At 42.6% G+C, this 12,608-nt stretch overlaps 1 protein-coding gene across 7 annotated transcripts in view; it reads left to right on the plus strand.

Moving 5' to 3' along the window:
* The window catches only part of FAM13C (family with sequence similarity 13 member C), a 113,960-nt gene that overhangs the window by 65,598 nt on the left and 35,754 nt on the right, over positions 1 to 12,608 (plus strand). For 5 of the 7 annotated variants that reach the window (XM_082286571.1, XM_082286572.1, XM_082286574.1 and 2 more), the window contains 3 exons: positions 1,339 to 1,377; positions 6,241 to 6,297; positions 7,963 to 8,161. In XM_082286571.1, the coding sequence (XP_082142697.1) occupies positions 1,339 to 1,377; positions 6,241 to 6,297; positions 7,963 to 8,161 (295 nt within the window). Of the gene's footprint in view, positions 1 to 125; positions 169 to 1,338; positions 1,378 to 6,240; positions 6,298 to 7,962; positions 8,162 to 12,608 lie in introns of all 7 variants that reach the window. The other 2 variants (XM_082286577.1, XM_082286573.1) reach the window with 2 other exon arrangements.

Here is a 12,608-nt window from a genome sequence, read left to right on the forward strand (position 1 = left end):
CAAAGGAACTGGAAACAGGAGGAGAAAAAAAATTTGAAATTTTAGTTTTAAAGCAGGATTTAACTGCTAACCATTAAATTTAGCTTTTCTGTTCACTCTTCTCTCACAAACCCTGCTCTCTGTAGGGCGGAAGTCCCTGCAGACTGGCTGTGATATTCTGATCCCCAGGTAATTCATGCCATTAAACACATTGACAAATATGTACCAATATAAGAAAGAAAATAGCAAGCAGTGTGTGCGAGCAGGTAGGGAGGCTGGGAGGAGGTGAAGATGCTTTGTTAGTGCTGTTGGTGAAAGAAAAGTGATTGTCAGGGCTGTGATTCCTGGCTGCCACTGCTGCCTGGGAATGTGTGTCAACACCACGCAGAGGCACAAGCTGCTGCTGCGGGGAGGAGGAGGAGGTGCCTCTCTTTATCCCCGCTCTGCTTGATGCTGGCGTCTCAGAGATGCCTTTGTCACAAACAGGAGTGCTCACAAGGCGTTGTTGTCTGCATTGCTTTCTCTCCCCCAGCCCAAACAACAACAAAATCCCATCTCTGCTATGTAGCAGTGAGATTATTTGCTGGTTGGTTTTTTTTTTTTTTTATTTTTGCCGCTGTAAGATTTCAGGATGATCCAAGATTGTATTCACTGGATTTGAGGGGTGTTGTTCCAGGGGGAATTCCACTGCTGCCTCAAACCCAGCAGTTTGCAATATCCTGAGCTGACCCTGCTGAATGTATTATGTCAGGTCAGAAACACTTTGTTGCAGGAGCACAGCAGCGTACTCCTTTCACAGGAATGGTTTTATCTACTGCTTGCTGTTAGCTTCATAACCTTTTCCTACTTGAACTTGTCCTTTCCGCCAGATTTTTTTTTGTAGAATCTCGTGGGGTTTGCCCATGAGCTGAGTATGCAAGAGACCACTAAACAAGAAAACCTCCAGACAACTTAGCTGGGCAACCCTATTTAAGTAATAAAACCCCCCGTGTTTGATGAGCCAATTACACAGAGCAAGCATTTAAAGGATAGAATGCCAAATGCTTGTTTGTAAACCTAAGCTTTTATTAGCAGCATTGTTACAGCTGTCAAAGATCGTGATCTGAGGTCTACCTGCACCCCTGCCTGAATTCTGAGCGCTGCTGGATGGGCTTTGTGAGTGTTGTAGGACTAATCCCTGTGGTTCCTTGATTATGAGCATGTGCAGAGCAGCCCAAGGTAGAGCCGTGCATGTAGAGCGAGCACACAGAGACGTGCTTAGCAATGCCATGTTTGTGCATGTGTTCCTACAACTGAGGAAGATACAGGGAGCCTGCCTGCCTTGCTGATTTATCTGATGTTTTCTTGTTTCTGTTTCAGCATTCAGGATAAGTCCTTCAACACGACAGCTTTAGCAGAGTAAGTGAACACTTTAAAGATGTCCTTATTTTTAAACAAGAATGATGAGTTTAGGTACCGTACAGAATAATTGTAAGTGGTATGTGAGAAGTCCCAAGCTATCTGTCATATATTTTGATTGTGTTTTCAGTAATCTAAATATATTATTGACTGTATGGGAAGGATTGCATAAAGCAGCTGTCTTTAAATGCTCTGTGACCATTTAGCAGTGAAATACCTTTCTTGGGAGAATATGTGCTGGGTGCACATCACACATGTTTAAATGCATGATTTTCAGTGTGGGATAAACCTCCTGTTAAAATATTGCTCCTTGCTAGTACTGATGATCCCGTCAAACACAAGCATGTCTGTTTTCTAAGGACACATGGTCTCTACTTACCACAAGCATTTTTAGGAAAAAAAATTATCAGCAAATATTTAAAAATATATTATTTACACAGGCCAAGTACCAAAGACGTCATTTCTTTGTAATCAATTACATAAACTCCTTAGAAGGCCTTTTGTATATATCATAATCGTAAGGATGTATGTGTTGATTTTTCTTGTTGTTTTACAGAGACAACAGAACAGAACAAGGGAGGACATTAGAAAGTTAGAAAGGCAAAGGCTCTAGGAACTATTGCAAATGAAATAGTCTTTGTCTTATTTTAGTCTAAACCACTTCAATATTGGTGTTCTGTATATTATTGTTTTGCATGCTTTTGATTGTTCCAAAAGCTTTTGGGGAGGATTCTGCAGCAGTAAGGTGCCAAGCTGTTTGTCAGGAGGAAAATGATGTATGGATTTGTTTGTATATTAGGTGAGTTTTACACTGCTAAAATGCTCATAATTTAAACCACTCTGGCTGGACAGTGAGCTGTTTGCTGAGTGCTGTGGGAACTGGGTACATTCTGAAAGCAGGCCAAGTTGTAATCATCTGAGCCATCCCTAAGTGTTGTCATAACCACTACAGGAAAAGTAATATTTCAAAGGGATCTAAGGAATTTCCCTCCCTTATGCTGCTTTGCTTTATTTTCTTATATTTCCTTGCTTTATTTAATATTTAAATTTAGTCACAATTCTTGTGGGACTTGTGATTGGGGCAGATATGGAAAGATTGCACTGAAAATAATAAATCATGGAGGGGTTTTGTTTGCTTGTATGCTTGTTTGTTTTCATTCCCTGTGTTCCTGTTAGTTAAGTGATGAATTGTGGTCTGTAAAATTCTGGGTTGCTCCCTCTTCACAGAGAAATAGCCAGACAACAGGTAATACATTTTTCATATTTTTTCTTCCCTTTTCTCTGCCCCAAAGTACATCCATTGTTTCCTGTAGAGATTCCGCTGGAGCGGCCCCCAGGCCTGCCTCACCCCTGAGGTTTCTGGGACCTGGGGGTGATGGCTTTTCTCTGTGGGGGCTTCATGTTAAACCCAGGAGGGTATAAAAGCTGGGAGTGTGATGCCAGCCCTGCCCATGGGGAGATGGAGAGGGGTGCATGGTGAGAGCCAGCAGAGTGGCAGAGCTGGACTGGGCCAGGCATGAGGGCTGGATCTCCCTCATTTCAGCTGTTGTTGGTTCTGGTTTGTGGGGTTTTGTGTTCAATCTTATATTTCCAAACAAAGGGGTAGTAACGTGCTTTTAGAAAACAAAGCGAGTGAACAATGACATCTGAAAAGCATTGTCCAGCTGAACAAACTTGGTTTCCAGAGTTGCCCTTTCTAGGACTCATTTGGAGCCTTCCCCCAAATCTTGTTTTTGAGAGCTGCTGAGGATACACAATTCTTACTGATTTCAGCACTCATTGTTTGTGTTGGCCATCTCTGAACACAGATGAAAATAGATTTACTTTTATTTAGCAGAAGAAAGAGAGAGCTTGCCATGCAAATTTAGACATCGTCATTTAACAGTTTCTGTCTTTATTTGTGGCAAAGGCAGGGCTTCCTGAATGATGTAAAGCCAGTGGCACAGCACTTTCAGGAGCATTTCTCCAGCCAAGGCGAGCGCCTGGGGGTGCGAAGCTCCCAGCAAGCCATGCATGCAGCCTGGTTTGGGAGCTGTTCACGTGAGCAGCTGAAAGGTCAAATCAGCAAAAGCAAGCAGCTTCCACACTGCTCTGAAATGGCTCCTATGGGAAGGTGAAAATGGAAGAAAGTTAAAGAAGCTGATCCCATTAACCCAGAGACCCTGGAAGAGACACAGAGGCAGTACTATCCAGAGGCAGAGCAACACTCCATCTAGGCTGGGATCCCACCTCTGACCCAGCTCTGGCCCATGCCATAAGATGGATAATGGATGTACTTACTTTTAAGAGTCATTCCATCAGTCAGTAGCTGGATTGGGCACTGAAGGGAAAGGATTATCATCACTGGTTTTGTCAAAAGACAGCTCCTACCCCATGTAAGCTTCAACCCATTTGGATTTCTGACCTGAAGCTGTTGTGGCATATTCTTGGATGGTTTAGGAGTGAGGAAGATGCTGTTGCAGTTTTTTGGTTGGTGGGAACTCTCTCTGCTACACAGCCACACACTATCAAAAAACCTACCAAACTCTTGAACATCACCCTATCAATTAAATACAGCTACAGCTGGACAACAAGACAAGTTATTGGTGAGAGGAAAGGAAGGTGTGCATGTTTGTTGTGGTATGTGCAGACAAGTGGCATGAACACGGAAGGTGCATTTCTTTAAGAAACCAAGGTAAAACCACTCCATGTTTTAATGATGGCTATTTGCACTATATCAAAATTTCATCTTTTTAAAGGTCCTGCTGTGGTCCTAGCCTCAAGCACTCTTGTGTGAGTGAGCTCTCAGCCTCCTGGTTATTATTTATTCTTGCGCAGACAAAAATGTCTGTTGGAAATTTTAGAGTGTGTTGCTTCTGAACTTCCTCATGATCTTTTAAATTTTGTATGGTCATTGTATTCTCTGACTCATTATTGCTTATCTTTCCTATCTGCTGCCATCCGGTTACTCAAATACATTTTGTCACACTCACTTACATTGTTTACAAGTTGTGTCTTGTTTTATGACTTCTGTCAGTTGCTGGATGCTGAGTTAGGACTTCAGCTTTTCGAGATCACCTCCTTACAGTCAGCTCAGCTCCCCCAGTTAAGGAGTGTGCTCACACAGACTGGGTTTCTGGGCTTGTGCTCAGCCATCCCTTGTCCCTCCAGAGAGTGTTCCCCATTGCCAAGGTGGTCCTTCAGCACTGAAGGCTGCCAAGTGAGGTGACTGGTGAGAGGAGGGGGGAGTGAAACTGGTGGCAGAGCTGCTTCCTCCCACTTCCTCTCTCTGAGGCACATGCAGGAGGGAGAGTCTGTCCCTTTAGGGGATCCCTGGACTTTGCTGGCCATGGCTTGGCCCATGGTGCACACCCCACCTGGTGGCACCTTCCCCTTCTCCCGTGTCTGTGCTGGGAGCTCTGACCATCCAGCTCCCACCTTGGCACTGTCTCCTCACAGTGCATTTTCTTTCTATTGTTTCCTGCCTCTGAAATATCCCATCTAGTTCTACAGCCAGGATCCTCGTTCCTTCTACCCTGGGCTTCCTTATTCATACCCCAGTGTGTCCTGTGCTCACACCTTGCAGGGATAGGCCAGAGGGGAAGGTGTGACTGACATCCAGAGGCAACCAGATTTCTACAGGGAGTTTATATATTTTGCACGTCAACCCCTGTCTTCCACCCATCACCCCACTTTGCCATGTGGGGAAAGCTGCACTCATGACAGGAATATTGTGTGATTAGAGGGATCTGCCACTGTTGTTCTGTGCTCCAGTTGTGAGCAGCAAATTCTTTCATGCATATGCTGATGTATTCAGGAAGTGTAAACACTTGAGTGGCCCTTTAAATATTTTCTGCTGCAGTCTGGCTTTTGATATAGACACCAGCAGAAGACTGGTGGGAAAGAGGAATATATTAAAACTCTTGCCATCAAATTGTAATGCAGAGCTATGAATGTGTCACTTAATGTACTCTTCTAAGTGGGGCAGTTCTCCCAAAATTTAACAAGTCAGCAAAAGTACAGGCTGCTTCGCCCATAATGAAGAGATTCCTCTGCCAGAAAACTTCAAGGGATCCAGGCCTCCTTAGTGTCTGTGCCCTGTGAGTATGAACTGAGGGTGAGGAGAGGGCCCCAAATTTACCCCAGCAATATCAGGCTGGGTGTTGGCATATTTTAGGAGTGCATGCTTAAGGATGCATGTTTGATTGAAGAAAGACTGCTTGTGGGCTTTGCAGGCAAATCATCCTGCAAAGTTCAGCCATGCAGCCACAGTGTCATGTTCAGCCCTCACTGCTCGTGCTTTAGCATATTTACTCCGACTTCTTTTGATTAGGCAGCCTTAGGACAATTCTGTTGTTTGTAACTTAAGGGGATGTAATTGGTTATGATTGTCCAGGCATTTTAAAAAGTACTGCTAATTCACATTTTAAGACTAGCTCTCACTTCATAATTTACTTGGGTATTCTTTTTCCTGCTGCACAAAGGGTAACTGCTGTATGATAGTTAATATTTTTGTGAGTTTGAGAGAAAAACATCCTTATTTGTATCTAATTATTTTTGGGGTTAATGTGAAGTATACTATAAGCAATTAGAATACAGAATTTCTCGTAATTTTCCCATACATTTTATGGTAACATCTGAACTCCTTGTAATTATTTCCATTTGTCTGAAAATGTTATACCAAACTGTGCACACTTAACATCTCAAACCCTCTTCTTCCTCTGAGATTTAGACTATCATGGAGCAGCTATGGCATTAAATGACCCTAACTAAGCTGTGAGGAGAAGAAATGTGTTTATACTTTGAGCTGCACTGTCATGCTATTAAAAGCTACATTTCTGCAGCTGGCAGAAAATGAGCAATTATCTTGTATTCATTTTCAAGGTGTGACGGGTATTCAGACTCTGTGCATGAAGATCAAGCAGGCAGTTCCAGTCCCAGGTATTCTCCTGTAAACTTTGTCTGAAATCCATTGGCAGCAAATGAAGCCGTGACTGCTTCTGTTAAATCATTAGAAAGAAACCTTTCATCTCAAGTGAATGCAGAATTTCTGGGGTATTCCTGCAAAAGCTGTTAGTATTTCTGGGGAATGCATAGTTATCTTGTATACTTTTGTGTGATCAATATGATTAATTACTTTTGTTATTATATAAGTAAATATATTACGGTCTTTATTCTTAACTTCGTATACTCCTGTCATTCAGATGCAGCTCTTATGTTTATACACTTGATTTTACTGTACAGCAGCTGATACAAAGCAGTAATAAGCAGAGTTTTGCAACTGTGCAAGGATATGCTCATTGCTGAATGTGTCTGGGAAAACAAATCCTTCCAATTGTAATTTAACTGAAGTATTCTTGAGGCATGCCTCTCTCATGGCTATGTTAGCACATATTGATTGCTAGGGTATGCACCTTAACCTTTCAGGAAGATATTAATATCAGATTATACCTTAAAATTAGCAGCACTTTTGCACATTGTTGGAGTGCCCATGGGCTTTAAAGCTGTAACTGTAACAACTGCCTTGGGGCACACTTGGAGAAAGCATGGGCAGCAATAGTGTTCAACTCCATAGGCACCCTGCAAGCATCCATCTGGATGCTGATGGGCCACAGATGGAAAGTGAGTTTGGCAGCTCAAAATCGTTAGGAGAAAACATTGAACTAACAAGTTATGCTTTCTGAGAAAAAAAAAATCTCTGGGGGATTTAATTCAATGGCCCTTGACTCCCTCAGCTGTGGAAGTTTCACACCAGGAGAGCTAACCCTTAGGATGTTACCAGCTGAAGTTAACATCTGAAATCCCACCTGAAAACTGAGCTATGGCCAGGGATTTTGGAGCAGCAATGCCGCCCAGCTCATGCTGCCAGCTCATCAGGCAGCCTTGCCTTCTGCATTGCGGTAACTTCATGGCGCCGTGGAGATGCTCCCGGCGGAAGGCACGAGACCAGGCTAAGGCTGGAGTGACTGGGTGTGGATGAGGCCCCCTGGAAAGAGCTTGTACCTTGTAGTCTGGGTGGGGATTGAAAATACCTGTCCCAGATCCCCGACTAAGCATCCATGAGTAACAGTGTCTGTTTAAGTTACCAGGTGTGCTCTTACACAGGAGGAGGTTTTCTCCAAACTGGGAGCACGATATTTGCCCCTTCCAGCCAAGCACACCTCCGGCTGTTCGGACAGTACTTTGAATGGCTTGCACCCTCCTTTTGTCCAAGGGCCCTCAGAGCCAGAGACTGTCCGAAGGGAAGAGTGCTGTAGGGACGATTATTGTATGTGATGATATTTTTGTGAGATTACAGTTTACTGTGAATCATTGGGTGGGGGAAGTCTTGTGCATGAAGAAGACAGTTTCAGATTTTATTTAGGGAATGTGTGCTGTGGGGCTGAAGCCCAAGAGTACCTCTCAAGCTAACATTTAAGTAGCTCCACAGTTGAGTGTGTAATAATGCTAACAGTAGTTTAGATCTGTTACTGATGTGTAGACCACTAAACTTAGTAAAAGCAATACGCCATGAATAGCTAGGAACTTGTTGCTCTTCTTCTTTCATAATGTTTTGACAGGTGTCTGAAATCCTGCCTGATGCATTTCAATTTTATTTTCTTACAGAGACGATGATAACAAAGAAAATTACCCGGACAACTCTGCTGTCTTAGAGGAAAGACAGCTGCCTTTGCAAGATACCCAGCAGCACAAGCAGCAGGTTGTAATTGACTGCGCTCTAAAGCCTGAAATGGGCAACTTAAAGCTGAGGAAACCTAAGCCCATTGCAAAGCTAGAAAATGGAAAAAGCCATGAGGAAAGTCAGGTAAAGAATTAAACTTACCAGGGATCGGTTTGTGGCACAATGTCTGAGCAACTTTTGAAATGCAAAGATGGACTCCCTGGTAATTCATGTGATTTGAGACCCCACAATAATCTACCCTGATTTCCAGGGACCTGCAGTCTGGAACCTTCCTGTAATACCAGACAATTTCTTCCAGCCAGGGAATTGCAGGGAGGGTTGTGTTGCAACTGCTTTCAGCAGTGAGTGGAGAGCCTAGCTGAAGATGTGCAAATATTTCTCTTTAGTTTTCCTGTGTTTCCTTGCACCAAATATAAAAACTTGGTAGCTGCAGCACTTGATTAGATAGCTTCTGTTTTGTTTGTTTGATCAAGGATCTCTTGCACTGGCATTTTGGCTGCCAGTAGAGAGATTTCATAGTTTCCCTTCATCTTCTATTTTCTCATATTTAAATAGTAAGTCTGTAGCAGTGCTCCCTGCCCCCCATCTGCCTAGGCTGAGTTGTGGGGAGCAGAACCATAACTTTTGTAAAGAGTGTAAAGGAAGAGTAGAAATGAGGAAGCTTCTGCTGCTGTCTCTGGAAACACATTTGCAGTGTTGACTCTAGAATTACCCCTCTCAGCAGCTGCTGAAAATGCCTCTGTTCTTCCCTGGTGCTTCCCAAGTCACGTTGGATGTGTAGTGTAAGGGGTAGAGCTCTGGTGCAGATTTAACCCCTCAGCTGGAAACATTTCATGTCCAATATTAGTGTTGGTAGATTTGTTGTTCTGCAGTAGGCACAAGGCCTGACATCTGTAAGTACAGATGTCTGTGTTTACATAAAATTGTGCATACCCAAATACAGATGTCTGTATTTCCAGCTCTTCTTTGATGTATGATGTATGTGGCTACTTTTTGTCTCTCCTCCCGTCCAGGTTGTGGATAGAAATTTACAAAGCCCTTTCTGAAGTGCTTCAAAGCCGTCATAGACTAGGATTTATTTTGGACCAAGTTTAGAATGGGATTTCATCATTTTAGACAGAATGTCTTACCTTCTAAGTGAGAGCTATCCTTCTGAATCCCTGAAGGAAAATGAAAAGCAAATGGCATCCCAATGGCATCACAGTCCCTTTCAGAATATCATATCAGACTCTTGCCCTAGCCTTCCAGCCTGTTCTTCTGGAGCTCATCCCAGAGACAAAGCAATAACTGGGTTTTTTTTTTGCAACTGTACTGCATTACTAGGAAATATTATTTAACCTGCAGAGAGATGAGGTGTGCATGTTTATCAGCTGAACAGAAAAAATGATGGGAATTTTGCCCTGTGAAGAGCAAGTGGAAGCAGATCAGGAAGAACAGTCATGAAGAAGCAGTGAACAGGGCAAGGTCTGTCTCATAGGTCATCTGTTGCTTTTTCAGCCTCTTCAGAGCCCCCTGTGTGTGTCCTGCCTGTACCCCTCACCCAATGAAAGCCAACACAGCACAGATTTGCTGCTCTGTGACATTTTACATGGCCCCAAGGGGTTAACTGGAGATGGTGATATTTTTTCATGGGAAATTTTTTGAGTATATAATTAGACTGCCATAAAATACTAGTGCAACTTAGGTATGCAGCCTCTGGAAGGAAAAACGGTGCCAGGCAGATAATTTTCACATGACTCAAGGGCTTGAATTAGGAAGGACAGAAGTGATGGAACACTGTAACTGCATGAACCTTCCTTGGTGAAACCCCTTGCCACCAAGCCATTTGCAGGGATAAATGATGTGCTCCCAAGCAGCTGGTGCCCATGTGACAAACAGCATTTTATGAGCACATGCATTTATGAAAGAAAAGCATGATGCACTGTACATCATGATTAAACTGTTCATCCTTGTTTTCCTGGGATTATTGACAGAGCGCTTTTCCAGCAGTCTCCTACTTCCCCAGCCGGACTTCTCTGTGGCATCAGAAACAGGGACACCAGAGCAGTGACAGAGTCTCTGATAAAGGTGTTGCTGATAAGCCAAGGAACTGTTTGCTATTCACTCCTATGCGTTATAAGCCCATGAGTTGCTTTTACAGAGAATTGTCCCTTTAAAATTAGAAGAGGCTATGGGGAGATGAGTAAGTTTGCTGCATGTGTTGGAAAGATTAAAGTCTGTTTGGATGGGAACCATTTTCCTGTGCCTTTCAGTTGTGAGAATCCAAGGGGTTTCCATTGCAGAAAGGTCCCTGAGGGAACAGACCACTGTGATCAAGTAGAGGAAAGATGGCCATCTTGGGGATTTTGAGCTTCACAAGGCTCTCAGTCAGCTGAAGTGTGATTCCTGTGCCTCTGATATTTTTGGCACAAGTGTAGCACTGTGCTCATGTGCCCTAGGTCTTCATGAAGAAAAGGTTATTAGATTTACACTGATGATTAACAAACCCGAGTGTAATAAAAGAGCAGCATCAGGTGACTTCACTTGACCACTCATCAGATGACAAAATGCCACCAGAGTAAAGCTGTACTTTGCATGTTGCCTGCAGTTATTTTCATGGGGGCAGGAGCTGGCTCTGGAAGCACCTTTAACCTTTCCAAACAAAGTATGGGAAGAGAGGGGGCTGCTGGAATGTGGCTGCACTGCTGCACTCCAGCTCTTTGGTTTCCTCTTTCCCATGGTTCCAGGAGCTTCCTTAGCAATTCTGTAACACTAATCTATAGAAAATCAAATTAATTAGGATTTATTTGACTTCAAGAGGTGAGGAAGCATATGTCCAGAACATACTCCAGGGAGCCAGGGTGAAAACAGATGGTAAGAAATAGGAAGTCTTGGTCAGGAACAGAAAATCTGCTTTCCTTGCCCAATCCTTTCTCCTGTCACTCACCTTTGGTGCACAGTCATGAATATAGATTCTTAAATGAGTCATCCTCAAATTCCCTATTGATACTGAGACATATTTATAAAAGGACACTAAACTAATAGCTAATATGCAGAGACAGTAAAAGTTCAGTTTTAAGGTCTTATAATCAAGGTAAATACAAAAATGAAATGGTGGATTGACAATCAGTGCCTAGAGATGAGAATACTGAAAAGTGCTGAGTTAAGTTTAGTGTTTTGAGTATAAATGAAGTGGGAAAATTGCTTGGGTGTCAAAGAACTTCCAATAACTTGACACTAAAACTGTGATTTTAAGTGCACAGTAATCAAAAACTGGAGGTGATGTTGACACACCAGCTGCACAAACCTGTGAACTCATCAGGCAGTCTGCAAGTTTTGCTTCAGATTCTGGGTATACTCCGTTTATGTTTGTTATGATGCAACTTCATTGTAGAAGTCACCCTCTTTAGGGAAAAAGAAACAGAAATGCAGTAGAAGATGGGACTCTGCTGCTGGTGCCTGTGACACATCAGGATTTCACTGCTCTTTAGAAAGAGGTTCCATCGAGGGTGTTTCCCTGGTGTTACTGGTTAACACCCTAATGACATGATTTATCAGCAGCAACAGGGACATAAAAGAGAAAAAAAAATACATAAGCAACCGAAACCACCCAAGTCCTCAAGCATCAAGCCTGCAAGCAAGGGTTTATTGCCAGCACATGTTCTTGTCCTCAGCTTTCCCCATCATCCAGCAGAAAGCAGCTGGAATTGCCCTGTTCTCTCTGCCCTGCAAGTACCCATCTGAACAATCCTATCCAAACTTCTGACTTCCATGCATCCAGCAAAGCTTTGGAACTGCAGCAAGGTCAGGTACATTGCTTTACCAGGGAAGGGAACTCTGTTGTTTCGCAGAGCACATTGTATTTTAATTTTTTTAACTATTAGACTAAAATATTGGATTACAAAAGCTAATAAAGACGTAGGGAAAAAGCCTCACTTTGATTATCACATTTTCAAAGATCTCCATTAACTTATTTCATTGCAATGCAAGGGAAATATTACAACCCGTTCTATAGGTAAGAAAATTAGGATGTGTCAAACACATCTTGCCACAGCCCTACAACTGGTTTTCAAAAGCTTCGAGTTAAATGGATACTTTTTGCATTCCTATTCTTTTACTCAGTTTTTTGGACTAAATTGCTTTTTTTATTTTCTGTGTAGCAGATTGGGTGATGTGACTTTTTTCCCCCTCACTGCCTTTCTCTCCTCCCAGAGTAACACTCCATTCACAAAGCTACACATATTCTAGGGAAGGGAAAGAGGAAAATGGTTAAACTTTACAAATCTTATTTAAGTGAACTGCATTTGCCTTTGTCAGCCTGAGTTTTTTTGATGATACCCAAGTAATAAAATCTTACTGACATGTGAGTAAATAATTTCTAATGTATTCTGTGTATAGAACCTCTTAGCTCTGAAGCTGACATCTGTTATTTAAGTAATAAACAGAAAATGGGCTACAGTCTGCTTTTGTTTTCCAGTGAAATAACATACTACTTTGCTTAGAACCTTTTATCCTCTGTGTTTTCCAGTTGTTTCCAGATTATTACCAAAAAACAGCAAGGATCCACAATCAGCATCTGGTCTCACAGAAC

The sequence above is a fragment of the Coloeus monedula genome (assembly GCF_965178545.1).
Source record: "Coloeus monedula genome assembly, chromosome: 8".
NCBI lineage: Eukaryota > Metazoa > Chordata > Aves > Passeriformes > Corvidae > Coloeus > Coloeus monedula.